The 14,774-nt window shown below is 44.7% G+C and overlaps 1 protein-coding gene across 4 annotated transcripts in view; it reads right to left on the bottom strand.

Annotated features, from left to right (window-relative positions):
- Positions 1–14,774, bottom strand: part of STAC (SH3 and cysteine rich domain) — a 151,901-nt gene that overhangs the window by 52,556 nt on the left and 84,571 nt on the right. For all 4 annotated transcript variants that reach the window (XM_047741160.1, XM_047741168.1, XM_047741177.1 and 1 more), the window contains exons 3-5: positions 6,471–6,571; positions 4,830–4,911; positions 3,610–3,725 (exon numbers count right to left, since the gene is read on the bottom strand). In XM_047741160.1, coding sequence (XP_047597116.1) covers positions 3,610–3,725; positions 4,830–4,911; positions 6,471–6,571 — 299 coding nt within the window. The remainder of the gene's footprint in view (positions 1–3,609; positions 3,726–4,829; positions 4,912–6,470; positions 6,572–14,774) is intronic.

The raw sequence follows: 14,774 nt of genomic DNA on the forward strand, positions 1-14,774 counted from the left end.
GGTAATCAAGCACACACATGCCCAACTTGTAGTAGGACAGGGCCTTGAGCTTTCCGTTTTTACAAAGCCCTTCGGTGGATCCAGATCCCCACCAACATTTGAGAATCACTGGTGTACAACAACAGAGAGAAGGGAACCAAGAGTCCTTGTGTTTGAGCAGCTTCATCTAGTTGGGGAGGAAACTAAAGGAGAGAGGGAAAAGTGAAACACAAAAGTGAAAAATACCAAGGAATCTGCAAATCACTATGATTGATGAGTTGGTTGTTGTGGGTGTCCACGGAAGGGACACCCCAACCCAGACCCAAAAGAGATGTTGTCTGCATAGAGGTAGAAACAAGATGGGGGCAAGACCCAGCTACTGGGAAGAATATGGCAGTCCAGAGAGCTACAAAGTGTGCATGTACCTGGGGGCAGGAACATCGAAAGGTCAGGTCGATTTTGAGGGTTCTGAGGTCAGTCTTTAAGAATCCCTGATACTTTTCCTCACTCTTTGAGCACTTCTTGAGCATGAGGTGCCAGGCCCTGGTATAATGAGATGAACAGGGAACAAGGCCCCACTGTATAGCCACTCAGTATCTGGTACAGGAAAGAGAGGTAAAAACAGAAAATTATGTTGCAATCGTCTCTACCCTGTAAGAAAAGGATTTTTTGAAGGCCTATGAGAGGAACAACGATTGTGCTTGGGGGAGTCTGAGAACTCTTCCTGGTTTGTGTAAAAACCAAGCTGGTCTTAAAGAACATCAGCTGGGGGAACAGCATGTCCTAAGGTACGAAAATGCCAAGAGCTTGGCGTGTTCAAGGGAAGGTGGGTCTTCAGGGCAGTGATAGGCCTCCCACGCCATGCTACAGTTCACATGTCATCTTTTGGGCATAAGGAAGTCAATACAGTCTTTTGACTTGGAAAACTGCAAAGGTCTTTCTTTAAATGATGATAAATCTGGAGGTATTGATAATAGTAGACTCAAGAGGAAGAGGGGAACACAGCTATTCCTTTGAAATAGTCTGGGTGAGAGATGATGAGATTCAAACATTCAGCACTGCGGACAGAGACAAAAGGCACTTTTGATGCACATTTCTGAGTTTGTTTGTTTGTTTTTTAAGATTTTACTTATTTATTTGACATAGAGAGACACAACAAGAGAAGGAACACAAGCAGCAGGAGTGGGAGAGAAAGAAGCAGGCTTCCCACAGAGCAGGGAGCCTGATGCAGGGGTTGATCCCAGGACCCTGAGATCATGACCTGAGCCAGAGGCAGATGCCTAATGACTGAGCCACCCAGGCGCCCCTACATTTCTGAGTTCTCAGTTAGAGGACCCAATCATCAGTGGAACACCATTAGAGCATGGACCTGCTGATTTAGAAATATCTGTAGGACCCATCTGGAGGTTAGGACTAGAAGTATTTAAGGAGTCATCATCTTGGGCATGGTGGCTGGACCAGAGGACTGTGAATGAGATGATCGCGAAGAACCAGTAGCACATGAAGGCCAAACCAAAGTAGAGATCTGGGAACATCCCTAACTTAAGGAGTGACTGGAGGACACATGAGGGGAGACTGGCTGAGGAGGACAGCAGGGTGGAACCCTGGAGCCCGTCCAGCCTGTTACAGAGCCCAAGAATGGGCCCCAGTAAGGAATGGCCAGGGAAATGTCCTTCTCAGAGAATGTATTTACTTTTCTAATGGATCACACCCTTGTTTCACTTCGTCATAACTCAAATTCAAAGAAAGCCCAGCCAAGGGCTAAATGCTTAATTAAAATAAAACATCAGCAAATTTCATTTATTGAGTGCCAGGCTCTGTGCTAGAAAATTACTTATACTCTTACTGTCATCCAACCCACATCACAAGAACCAATATTATCATTGGGACTGCTAATTTGATGTATAGCCTCCCTAGGGAGATCACCAGGATCAGGTACCTTAAAATGTCCCAGCTTATACCTGCACTGCTTTGAGGGCAATGTCTGCTGAAACTGTTTCCCTCTTTACTCTGAAATCCTGCAGCACTCCTATAACATAGCTATTATAATACTCATAACGTGTATGCTATGTTCCGATTCATAATAAAAATAGTACAAGACATATAAAAGTGTGTTCCTTAAAAAGTGCCAGACAATGCTGTCACCATCTGCTTTGCGCTCTATTGTTTTGGTCTTCTGAAATAAGTGGTGAATTTGGAGGGTAAGAAGTCATGTCCTCCCCTTCGTCTGTGTCCTCTATGCTGGTGGACTGTAGGCATTTAATTCATGTTTGCTAACTGAGTAAAAAAGAGTAAAACTGACATCACTTTTAGGGTCAGCAAGGAATAAGTGTACAAGTTTTGGTTCTTCCTTCTTAGAAGTTGGTGGGATGCATGAAGAACAGGGCTTTTGGTGAGTGTAAAGTGGCCTCTGGGGGCGTCTGGGTGGCTCAGTCAGTTAAGCATCTGCCTTCAGCTCAGGTCATGATTTCAGAGTCCTGGGAACAGGACTGCTCAACAGGGAGTCTGCCTCTTCCTACCCCCTGCTCATGCTATCTCTCTCTCTCAAATAAATAAATAAAATCTTTAAAAAAGGTGGCATCTAGGATAATAATGGGGCATCAATCAGAAGGCCTTCAAATCTACCTACTCACCCACCTGACCTACACACCTGCCTACAGCCTATTATCTCAGTTATCTTGTGGACTGACCTGCACCCATTGAGGGAGCTGCTTTCACTCAGCACGAGAACCCCTCCGATGGGTATGCACCCCTCCTTCTCCCATGATCCACCCTAATCACTTGATGTTGACAGGACCCAGCTGGGCAGACCACCTGGCGGCTCATCTGTGCCTTGCCCTGAAACCCCATTTTAACATGGGCGGCAACAATGGAACCAGTAACTGGATGCGAGCCATCCTAGTTGGCAACATTGGCTGGAAGGTCCTTGTCTCTGTAGGACAGATGGTGGCCTTCAGCATGAACAGCAGAGTTGTGTGGCATCCTGGGGCATTTACAGAAATTCTGGTTGGGACCACCAGAAACAGAATGATGACAGCATGTCACGGAGAGCCATGGGTAGTCATTTTAGACCAAAAAACATGTGGGAGAGGTGTCTGGGAGGGTGAGTGTCCCTTGGAAATAGACCCTGTTAAGTCACCAGTCCAGCGCCTCTGGGGAGGGCAGCTTTTGAATGAAAGCAAGAAGAGTACCTTGTCTCTGAGAGAAAAGAATGAGAAAATGTGAGAAAGAGCTGTATTCTTGAACTGGGATGTAGCTGGAAGGAGAAATGGCCACAGCCGGGACTTCCCTGCTTCTGCCATTGTTTGGGTGAACCTTTCTCTTTGTTGACTGCCATGCCATCTGGTATTGGTGGGAGGAGAGGGAGGGGAAGTACATGGAGAATCGAGGTGCATGAAACCAAGAACATGGTCTTTGAGGACAAAAGTACAATGATCCCTGGGTGTTGGCCAGAAACAGGAAGTTAACCTTTAGTGGCCCAAGGCACCTGGGATTTCCCTTCAGAGGCTGCCTGACTCTCAAAGACCTGTCGTCATGATACATTTATGGGGAACCCCTTGCGCTGCCGTGCCTGGGGTCTGCCCTCCCCAGAGCACTGCAGGTGGACTGAGGGAGGAAGAGGATAATTACAGAGGTTCTGTGTGGTGATTCAGAGCCACTGCCGGAGCTGCCCTTCTTCGTCCTCTGGGCCAGGGAGGTGCCGAAGCGGAGGGTCTCATAGACCGGGTCCACCTTATTGCCACAGGCTGCAATGGAAGAGAAAGGTCGTCTGAGTGACGGGTTTCCTCCACTCACCATCAGGAGGGCAGCCAAGCATTTATCATACCTTCTGGGTCAACAGCACTTAACAAGAAGGTTCTGCGCCACAGGCTCACTAGTAACCCCTGGGAAAAAAGGAGCTGTGTGTGGTCAAGCTCGTTGGGCAGATGGGCCCCCCACAATATGTGCCCATTGACAAGGTCCTTCCGGTGCACCCACCACTTATACCCAGAACTCTCTGCTCCCAGATGCTTCCTGATTTATTGGTTTTCCTCTTTTGTTATCCAGCCTCAGGACTCCAATATCAAGCTTCTTCCCAGACACCAGCTTTATTTCCCCTAGTGTGAGGTTCTACTCGCCAAGGTTCAAAGCCTTGAGCAAGACTTTAAGTTTGTTGTAGGAGGCAAGTGTTTTTGAAGGAATTTGACATTACCAGGTCTTGTGAATTTCTGTTTAAAAGCTTTCTAAGTTTAAAACTTGCTCCCCTCCAAAGGCAAAAAGATGTAGAGATTCTCACAGAGGGAAAAAAAAATAGAAATAAACTGAAAGATATTGTTACAGAATAAACTGAAGCCAGAAATATCTATAAATATAAGACATTTTTTGGTCCTCATTAAAGAAAAACTGATATTCAGAGTTCTTCCAAGCATTGGTCTATAATTTATGTTTTTTTGTTTGTTTGTTTGCAACAATTAGGAAAAGCAGCTTTTGCTGTTCTTCACTTGTAGGGTCTGACAGTCTGAGTAACTTGTCTAGACACACAGTTAGTAGGTCAGCAGGGAAGCTGGGCTCCAAGCCAGGTGTGTGGGATGCTAGGCTCTAAGTTCTTCCCACTCTGCCATGCTGCTGATGGGTGGAATAGCATATCAGCAGCCTTTGAAACTTGGGTGTTTTTCAAACTTCATCGGGGAGAGAATTTGCTCCTCCTTAGATCTCCTCTCCAGCAAAGCAAACAATCATAACACAATCAGCCACCAGACAGATGCACAAACATAGCCCTTTGGGTCTGCAGTCCCAAGAAATGAGAGTAACAGCTATTAAGGCTGACACTGCTGCCCAAACCAACTCAACTCATCAGCATCCCAACTCACCGATGGGCATAACTTCTTTAATGCATCCAAACTGTTCATGAATGAGCAAGGGGGAGCTGTAGTAACGCCGAAACCCCTTTGGCTGGAGAAAGAATGAGAAAGAGAAAGACTTAATGTCACAGAGGTGATGGAGAAAACCACACAAGAGCTCTGAAAATCATACCAGCTGATTTTTCCAGGGGGCACCCCTCTGTCGCCCTTGAAGATGCTGACTTGTCCTTGAATTGATCCCTGGTGGGGGGATAGGGCGGGAGGTACAGGTGGCAATAAGCAAGCTACATTCCACCCAGAAAGCAAGCCCCAACCCTGCCCTTCCTTTTCCTGCCTCTCCTCCTTCAGCAAACCTTAGCAGCCTCCCTTGTGTCTAGGTTCCCCATTATCTCCCACAATACAGATGGACTGGCATGCATTATTTTATAGCAGTTCACGATTAAGGTTTATTAAAATCATAAAAAACCTGGGCCAGGGGAGGCAGACCTCAGAGGGAGGCCCAAAAGACCTTGTATATGTGGCACCCCCAGAGTCATTTGTCTTGTGTTCTAGACTCTATCATGTTTTTCTAATCTCTCATTCATAGTCTTTGCCTTGGTTTGTGGGAATCACCATTGGAAGAGAAGGAGGGGGAACAAGTGAGGCAGGGGTTTTAGAGAAGATGACACTGTCAATCAGAGAAAGGAGATGAACTCTCTAAGAACCCTGACTTACTATATCCTAGCACTGGAAAGGAAGTTTGTGGCCCAGCCCCTACTGGAATTCCCAAATCCTTGCCCTTGTTCCTGGCAGGTGGTATCCTCTTTTTTTGAACACTGCCATTTCTGAGGTGTGGGTGGGAGGAGCTCTCACTAAGCAAGGAGGCAGGTCTTTGGTGACCTTATCTCTTTGTTAAGACTTGGTATCTACTGATCCTAGGTCTTTTCCCTGCAACCATAGGACAGGAGATAATTCCTCTTCTGTATGACAGGTCTTAAATTTTTTTGAAGGCAGCTGTTACAGTCCAAGTGTCTCTAGGCCAGACATTCTTGGTCCCCTTGACAGTTCTTTGGCCATCCTAGTATCAATACCCTCAAAAATGCTTTGGGTTCCTTTTTTTCCACATGTTGCCCCAGTACTGAAGCCCATGCTCCCAAGATGCTAAGACCACCCTAGAATGGGCCACGGCCATCTGATCTTCCTTGGCTTGGCCGCCATGATCTCTTAAAGTCATACATTGATTTTTATTACTCACTCCATTTTTAGGGTGGTGGTTAATCTCTCTCCCTCTCTTGACATCCGCTGAGCCAATTTAACACTGAGGTGACCAACCACCCTCATTTTTCTGGGCAGAGAGGGTTCCAGGGATGCCTCACTTTCAACTTCAAAATATGGACAGTCCCAGGATGTGGGCCTTGCAGTGCTAACGCTGGAGAAGTTCCAACCTGGGACAAGTCAGTCACCTTGTTAAGGACACAGAGTCTTTTTCACATGGGGAACATTTGTCTCTCAGGATGATAACGCTGCTCTTCTGCTTGGTCATTAGACCAACAAGGAAGCCTGGTTGGTAGGCCAGGGACTTGGGGGCTGCCTCTCTAGTGCCTGGTTATGAGGGTGGAGGAGCTTGGATAGGCAGGGGGGTCTGGGCTCACTCCTGGCACCGGCCCTTACCAGCTTGCCCATGCACCGCTGGGGTGCTAGGCCATCCATGCACTTGTGGTGGAGACTCATCTTACAGGCCTTGCAGCGCAGCCCATGCTTAGCGTTTGCTCCTGTCAGACATGCGCGAGCTTTGGTTAGGAGACAGCCTGCCTTCACCTGGTGGCTAGCAAGAAGTCCCTGAAAGAGGGGTTAATCCCCAGACCCGGGTAATTCTTCTTTTCTCACACACTGAAGTTGCATGATGCTTTTGAAATGGACAAGCTCTTATGGTATATTCTTTGACCTTCTCCCACATCTGGTACTACTTCAGGTACCAGCTCTGGTTTCCTTCTACTCATTTCCTTTTCATGACTCCAGAAAATCTCAGTCTCCTCCATGTCACCTTTCACTCATTTCAAGCTAGCAAATGCCACTTTCTTGCTCCTCACAGAGGTCACCCATTTCCGCTCCTCTGTAAGTCTTGCTAAGGAGTGCAAGTGCTGCAGTTTTGCCCATTTTTACCCAAGTTTCTGTCACAGAGTCTGAGCTGTTGGACAGACGCTCAGGAAAATGGCCAATAAAGGGCGAATGTCACAGTCTGTGTGAGAGACAGGCTGATGGTACTTAAAGTGGGGACGGAGTTCCAACACCAGCTCCTGGCTGGTGGAAGAGGAGCAGGGTCAGTGAGAAGCAGGCCATGAGAGCACTGCTTCAGGGAGTCATCCAGCCTCCCGGGACAGGGTGTTGTGACAGGGTGGGAAGAAAGGAGACAGAGGAGAGAGGTCCCTTGGAGCCCTCGCTGCAGAAGTGAGGCTCAAGGCAGCAGTGTTGGGGGGGGCAGACACAAGGGAGGGCCCAGACGGCCTCAAAGATGTGGGGGGTGCTGGCCACCTGCATTCACGATATGCAGAGCAGTTAGAGGGAGGTTAGGTGAGGATGTCAAGGTGGGACGTTTTGTCTCCATTTGGCCCAAGACAAGACGTGCAAGACAGAGCGAGTGAGCTGGTAGGTTCCTCACATACCCCCAAACATGGGCTGCCAAAATGGGAGTTTATAGCTCTTAGATGACCAAGCACATGAAGCACATTAGAAAAGTGAGGAAAGGGGATACAGGAGAGGATTTCCTTATGGAACTACTGAGGTCCTACTCCTTTCATCCTGCTCCTCCCACATAGCAACAAGGGTGGGACCGTATCTACTCAGTCCCACTTAGAGAAGCTTCAAGGAGATTATTTTAAAAGCTTGGCTTATATCCCCTGGAGTCTGTGGGACACACAGCTGTGGCCATACCCACATGAAGAATGCTGACCAAGAACACCGCTGCATAGGCAATGGGACTCCCAACACCTCATAGGCATTAATTCATACATATACTCGGAGACATGAGGCCACAGATAGCCCCTGCTACAAACACAGCTGATTACAGAAGCAAAATGAGGATCATACATGAAAACCACCCTCCTCTCTGCCATCCAAACCACCACTGGCCCTTGTCCAGACTAATTCCTAACTGAACTAGTTTATCTGTGTTTGTCTTCCTCTAATGCATGCGCAGGAACCAGAGCAATCATTTAAACATGACTTGAATCACTTCCCTCTCTTATGTAAACAGCTTTCAGTAGGTTCTCCCTGCCTTTCTGGCATTATACAAAATGCTCAGCATGGTGGGGAGGCTTTGTATGATTTGGTGGGAGCCCATATTTGCTCCTATCTTAGGCCAACCCCCTTGTTTGCTATGCCCTAGCCACCTGGCCTTCTGCGAGTTCCCTGAAGGCATGAGCTCTTTAATTCCTCAGGGTCTTCCACACATGTAGCCCTAAATGTTCGGAATGTTGTCTACATCACTCCTCACCTGGCTGGTTGGTCCTCATCCTTTGGGTCTCTTGTCATTCCTCCCATGAAGCTTTCTTGGCCACATTTCTCCTTTCCTGTCTAAATTATCTTTTTTTTCTTTAAAATTAATCTTTGTTGCAGCTTTCTGTTGTTTTTCACAGCATTTATCACAATTACTCATTCAAGAGTTTGTTTTTGTATGCCTTTCCTCCTGGACTGTGAATCCAATGAGGCTAAGGGCTATGTTTGTTCATCTGTCACTGTGTACCCAGCTCTGAGCATGATGACCAATAATATGTGCTAAATACATTAACCAACAAATTCTCTCACCGTCACACATGTACTCAAACAGGAGTGACTGACTGAGATAATTAAGTGGAGTTGATTCATTGATTGTATAGAAGCAGCATTCCAGAGCTGAGAGAGGACTTGAAGATCAACTGTAGGCATGATTTTATTCCACAGATGAGAAGGCTGAGGTACCAGGTTGGGGTCCTGCCTAGTATCACTTTTCCTCTGCTTGACCCTAAAACTTTCTCCTTTATTGGGAGTAAGGTACATGAAGATATGAAAGGGGATAATTAGATAATAAAAAAAAAAAAAAAAGGAGAGTAGAAGAACCAGATATTCAGCTGCGAAAAGCCACGGGCAAACTCTTGTCTGGACAAAGATCCACAAACCCTTCAGGAGGTATTACCTGAAAACTGCCCTCCAGAAGGTATCATTTAACATAAAGTGTGTCTGCTCTTAAAATCACAGAAAGGCAAAGTGACTTATAAACAAACCATAAACTACTGGGTATGTGTGCTTGCTCATAAATACTAATTGGAAACGTTCTTTTCCTTTTTTTGAGAGTGGTTATTGCAATGCCTTTTAAACACTGGACTTTGAAAACAATCCCTCATTTTTTTGTTTTCAAATTAGAGAATGCTATTTGTGCCCTATGAGAGAATGTAAGTAAAAGCTTCAAAGAAGAGTTATTTCATTGTGTGCTGGACTCTGAAATAGCACTATTACGTATTAAGGTATATTTTCCTTCAGACCTGAACACCGTAATTTCAGTTTTCCTTGTCTGTTCTAATACATTCCACTATTTGAATGAGTCAGATCACCAGCAATAATTTGGTTTTAGGTATTCCAATTTCTATAGTGGAATAGCACGATTGTGACTGAAGAGGGAAGCCTGTATTCTGTGGTTCAGAGAATAGTTCAAAAGGATAATTCACATCACTCAATGGTGTTAGTTTACTGTAGCAGGATATGAGAAAGCTATGGTCTGGTCCATTACTAGTGACCTCCATCACAAAGGCATCACTGAATGTGACCCTTATGCCTCAGTAAGAGTGGGAAAAACATGGTTTTAAATTAGAATCTGTCTCATGCTGGCCCCTTAAACTTATGAAAGTTACTAACATTCCCAGAGCCTCAGCTGTCTCCTCATCAAATGGCAATGCCTCTAAGTCCTCCCGGGGTTGCTAACAGTAATAGTGTCAAAATACATGCAAAAGGGATTGCATGGATTTAAATACTTGGAAACATAAAGATGTCACTAGACTCTGAGTAAACATGGTGGACTGGCCACAAGAGAGTCCCATTTATTCATACCAAATCCCACTAAAATGTCAGTCAAATAATAAAAAATGACATAGCCCCCAAATAACAAGGTTACCAGGAAGAGTGGCAAGCCTAGAAGAGAGTTCAACGTATATTCAGAAGATAGAAAGCAACTGGAGGAAGGGCAAGGAATTTCATAGAAAAAGGGGAGACAGAGTTGCCTATAGCAATTTGGAAATGGGGGGATCAGGGACCGTTAAAAATTGTGGAATTTCAAAATTCTGAGAGAAAAGACCTTCCAACCTAGAATTTTATACCCAGGCAAATTAGTAACAATTATGTAGGCAGAACAGACACATATTCAGGGACTCCAAATTTTTGCTTTCCATACACCATTTCTCAGAACACTATTGAAAAATGTGCCTCAGAGAGATCGGGGAATAAATCAAGGAAGAGGAAATTGTTGGATCCAGTGCACAACAAAGGAACTGACACAGAGGGAAGGTAAATGATAATTTACCTGAAGTAAGACCATATCCTTGGGGGAAAAATAGAACTTAGAAGTGTATTGATGCCTTTCAGGTTTGGATGCTGTAATAGATATGGCACCTGATAGAAACATTTGAAAAAAATTATAGATGCATAAAAAGCCAAGAGAATTAAAAAGGTGATTTCTCCTTGAGGAAATATAAAAGCTGTGTAAGAATCGATATGTAATCCTAATACAATATTTGAATCAGAAGCTAGCAATAGACACAATAGTGTATACACAGACTATCAAGTTCACACAAAATTGTGACATAACTACTTGGGAAGATGAGAACAAAGGAAGAGCAAAGATTGTGCTGTATGTAACTCTTATTGGAAAGTGAGAGTGAGGCAGAGAACAAACAGGGGGTGCTGGAGGGTGGCAGCCAGAAGTCAATAAATATTTCATTAATCAACAAAGAGTAAGCACAGCATTTAGACATATTGAAATAAATGCCAAAGAAACAATTGCAGAGGATGAAAGTAGCTACCTTTCAGAAGTGTCCTAGTTGTAGGATGAGAAAGTTTCCAATGAAGCATTTTCAGTACCATCTGTACTGTATTTAAAGTACTCTCGTGTCCTACTGTGGCAAAAAGCAAATGAAAATGAAGCTGCTGGAAGCTGGGTCCTATCAGCCCCTTGGATTGATGTGGTTTGTGTTATATGGAGATACAGGGAAAATAGGGAGCCAGCTCATCATGTAACAATCAGTTATTCCCTGGGGCTTGAACTTCTGGGATAAACTAAGATAGTTCTATGAGTTACAGTGGAAAATTGTTAAGAATGTTAGTTATGATACTCAGATGGAGTTTGGAATGGATCAGTGCAAGCCAGGACAACAATGACTAACTTCCTGGCATTGGGCTCTTTTATGAGCATGGTTGGGTCTACCATTATGGATAAGTAAGCTATCCCTAGAGGAACCAAGTGTTGAAGCTCTTGTGAATAAAGAAGTCTCTATATAGATATTGGGAGAAATATAAAAAGGGTTTTCTCAATGCGAATGGTTAATCAACAACACTGGATGACAGGCTACTGTTTTTTTTTTAAATAACATTAATTATATATATACCTATAAAAGAGTTGGCAAGAATCATTCTGATAACATTTGGACATTTAAGCATTGCTTAACTCTTAGTCACATTTCATATTATATCTCTTAAAAATAAAACAGGATAAACCAGGGGTTTACAATCAAGACCCCTTAACCAGGAAAATAACATGGAGAATGAGGGTCCAATGCTGGGGGTCCACCCCCCTCATTCTGTGCAAAGAGACAGATTTATCCTTGTGGCCCCAAATCCTGGAGGCTTATGTGACTACTGGGTTCTAAACTACCTGCAGATCTGCATTGTATAAGCCCCCACCTGGCTGGGTCTAACTTTTCATATCCCCGTTCCAATATGACTAATCCTGGTTTGCCAGGACGCAGAACTCCCCAGGTCCTGCGTGGCTGTACGAACCAGGCCAGATACTGCCTGCCTGACCTAGGAAGTGAACTGAAAGCTGATTCTGGGAACCACTGTCTCTGTCTCTGCTATTGGTCTGCAGATGTTGAAAACTATCGCACTGGAATCCGATTAGCCATGTCCCTTGACTTATGTCATTTTCCTTGTGGACACCTTGCAGCTAACAGCTTACATGGGCCTCTGAATCCTCCTTCTGGCATGAGCTCCCATGACACCTCTCAGGTGACCTACAACAGTGTCTGTGAGTGCTCTGCTGTCCTGAGAGAGAAGCTTCAGATTTCCATCTTTGCTTTCATCTCATACCTTTCTCAGAAAGGCCAGTCCCTCCGTACCTAAACCTGCCTGATTATAGGAGTGCATAGGCTTAACTTCAGCCATGGTTCCCTGTACTGGTGCAATGAAGAGACATCTGAGGGCACCCTATATAAATGATGGCCTGAATGACCTCATGTGGAATGTTGATTTCTAGTACGGGAATGCTTACATTCTGTATCTTTGGTTGCTTCATTCTTAAAAACTCTGGCTTCAGAATCTAAATAATAATAGGATTATTTGGAAGAGTCAGTACTCCATAGTGGAATTAAAAGTAATACATGCAGGACATGGGAAGTGTTTCTGTGACTTTCACATGCTACTTCTTTTTGATGTCAAGTCATGGTATGGAGATGATCTTTAAAACTGTGAGGCCAGATGTGGAGAAAGGGGAACCCTCCTACACTGTTGGTGGGAATGCAAGTTGGTGCAACCACTCTGGAAAACAGCATGGAGGTTCCTCAAAATGTTGAAAATAGGACTACCCTATGACCCAGCAATTGCACTACTAGGTATTTACCCTAAAGATACAAACGTAGTGATCCAAAGGGGCACGTGCACCCGAATGTTTATAGCAGCAATGTCTACAATAGCCAAACTATGGAAAGAACCTAGATGTCCCTCAACAGATGAATGCATAAAGAAGATGTGGTATATATACACAATGGAATACTATGCAGCCATCAAAAGAAATGAAATCTTGCCATTTGCGACGACGTGGATGGAAGTAGAGGGTATCATGCTTAGGCGAAGTAAGTCAATCGGAGAAAGACAAGCATCATATGATCTCCCTGATATGAGGAAGTGGAGATGCAACATGGGGGGTTAAGGGGGTAGGAGAAGAGTAAATGAAACAAGATGGGATTGGGAGGGAGACAAACCATAGGTGACTCGTAGTCTCACAAAACAAACTGAGGGTTGCTGGGGGGAGGGGGGGTGGGAGAGGAGGGTGGGGTTATGGACATTGGGGAGGGTGTGTGCTGGGATGAGTACTGCGAAGTGTGTAGCCCTGGAGATTCACAGACCTGTACCCCTGGGGATAAAAATATATTACATGTTTATAAAAAGTAAAAATAAAAAATAAATTAAAAATAAATAAATAAAAATTAAAAAAAAAAAAAAGACTATGAGGCCATGTGAAACCAGCTAAGCCAAACAGAGTCACTGGGCATGATCCTTTCTCATCTCCTATGGACAGAGGGTGACTTGAGAGAAAAACAAATGAATGGAGGAAAAAAATCAGCATAATTAAGACAGAAGGAGTTCAGTGGTCAATACACACACACACTTGCGTACACACACTTGTGTGTACACACCCACACACACTTGCACACACATATTTGAGATCAAAGAACATTGTACTAGAAATCATAAATGAATTCTCACCCTGATCCTTCTGGAAGGAAAGGCAGCAGGAAGGAACTAAAAATTATCATGCTCTTGTGCACTCTTGGGCAGTTTCCTGGATGTTTCTTCATTTTATTAATACTTGTTACCTGTTATATGCAAGGCATCATTTTAATTGAAGAAGGCGGGGATAATCAATAATTTCGATGGCAAAGAATGGACTAAAGTTAAGTTGGGTTGAATATGTGATTCACTAGCTGTGAACTCAATACCGTAATTTTCCCCCTGTTTTTATCCACACAATACTGTGAGGTAGGGATTTTTGTTCTCTCGTTGTTATTTTTTTTTTTTAAAGATTTTATTTATTTATTTGACAGAGAGAAATCACAAGTAAGCAGAGAGGCAGGCAGAGAGAGAGGAGGAAGCAGGCTCCCCGCTGAGCAGAAGGCCCAATGTGGGGCTCGAACCCAGGAACTGGGATCATGACCTGAGCCGAAGGCAGCGGCCTAACCCACCGAGCCACCCAGGCGCCCCTCGTTGTTATTTTTTTTTAAGAGATTTTCTTTATTTATTTGACAGAGATCACAAGTAGGCAGAGAGGCAGGCAGAGAGAGAGGGAGAGGAAGGGAAGCAGTCTCCCAGCCGAGCAGAGAGTCTGATGCAGGGCTCGATCCCAGGACGCTGGAATCATGACCTGAGCTGAAGGCAGAGGCTTCAACCCACTGAGCCACCCAGGTGCCTCTGTTCTCTCGTTGTTACAGAGAGTGAACTGAAGCTCAGGGATACATAGCAAGTGAGGACAGAGATGGGACGAGGGTCCAGGTCTGTACAATTTGGAAGCTTGGCTCTCTCCCCTCGTCCCCACTGCCTCCTGCCAGATATCCACACATCAGCAGATCTCTACCCTGGCCTGGTTTGCATTTTTCCTATTGAAACTGAAAGGGAAAAATTCCAAAGGCATTCATGGTCCTCCAAGCTCTGTTTATGATAATCATAGAATAAAAATACAAGTATGTTACCACAGCCATTGAAGATAGGGTTGGAAGGTTGGAGGAGAAGGGTCAAAGAGTTTCTAGATACCAAAGTTTTCCCTGAGGAGATTCTGGGTCAGCAATGGTTCCTGTCCCAACATCCTCTTCCGATCACATTTGCGATAAGTAACAGGTAGGCTCTCATAGCGGATGGAGGTGAACAGGAATTTTTTGCATGAGCTGGCCACTGTGGAGATGCAGGTCCATGTAACAGATATGTAGAAGGGATTATAGGCTCCACTGTTTTGCAGCTCAGGGC

The sequence above is a fragment of the Lutra lutra genome, chromosome 1, assembly GCF_902655055.1.
Source record: "Lutra lutra chromosome 1, mLutLut1.2, whole genome shotgun sequence".
NCBI classification, from domain to species: Eukaryota; Metazoa; Chordata; class Mammalia; order Carnivora; family Mustelidae; genus Lutra; species Lutra lutra.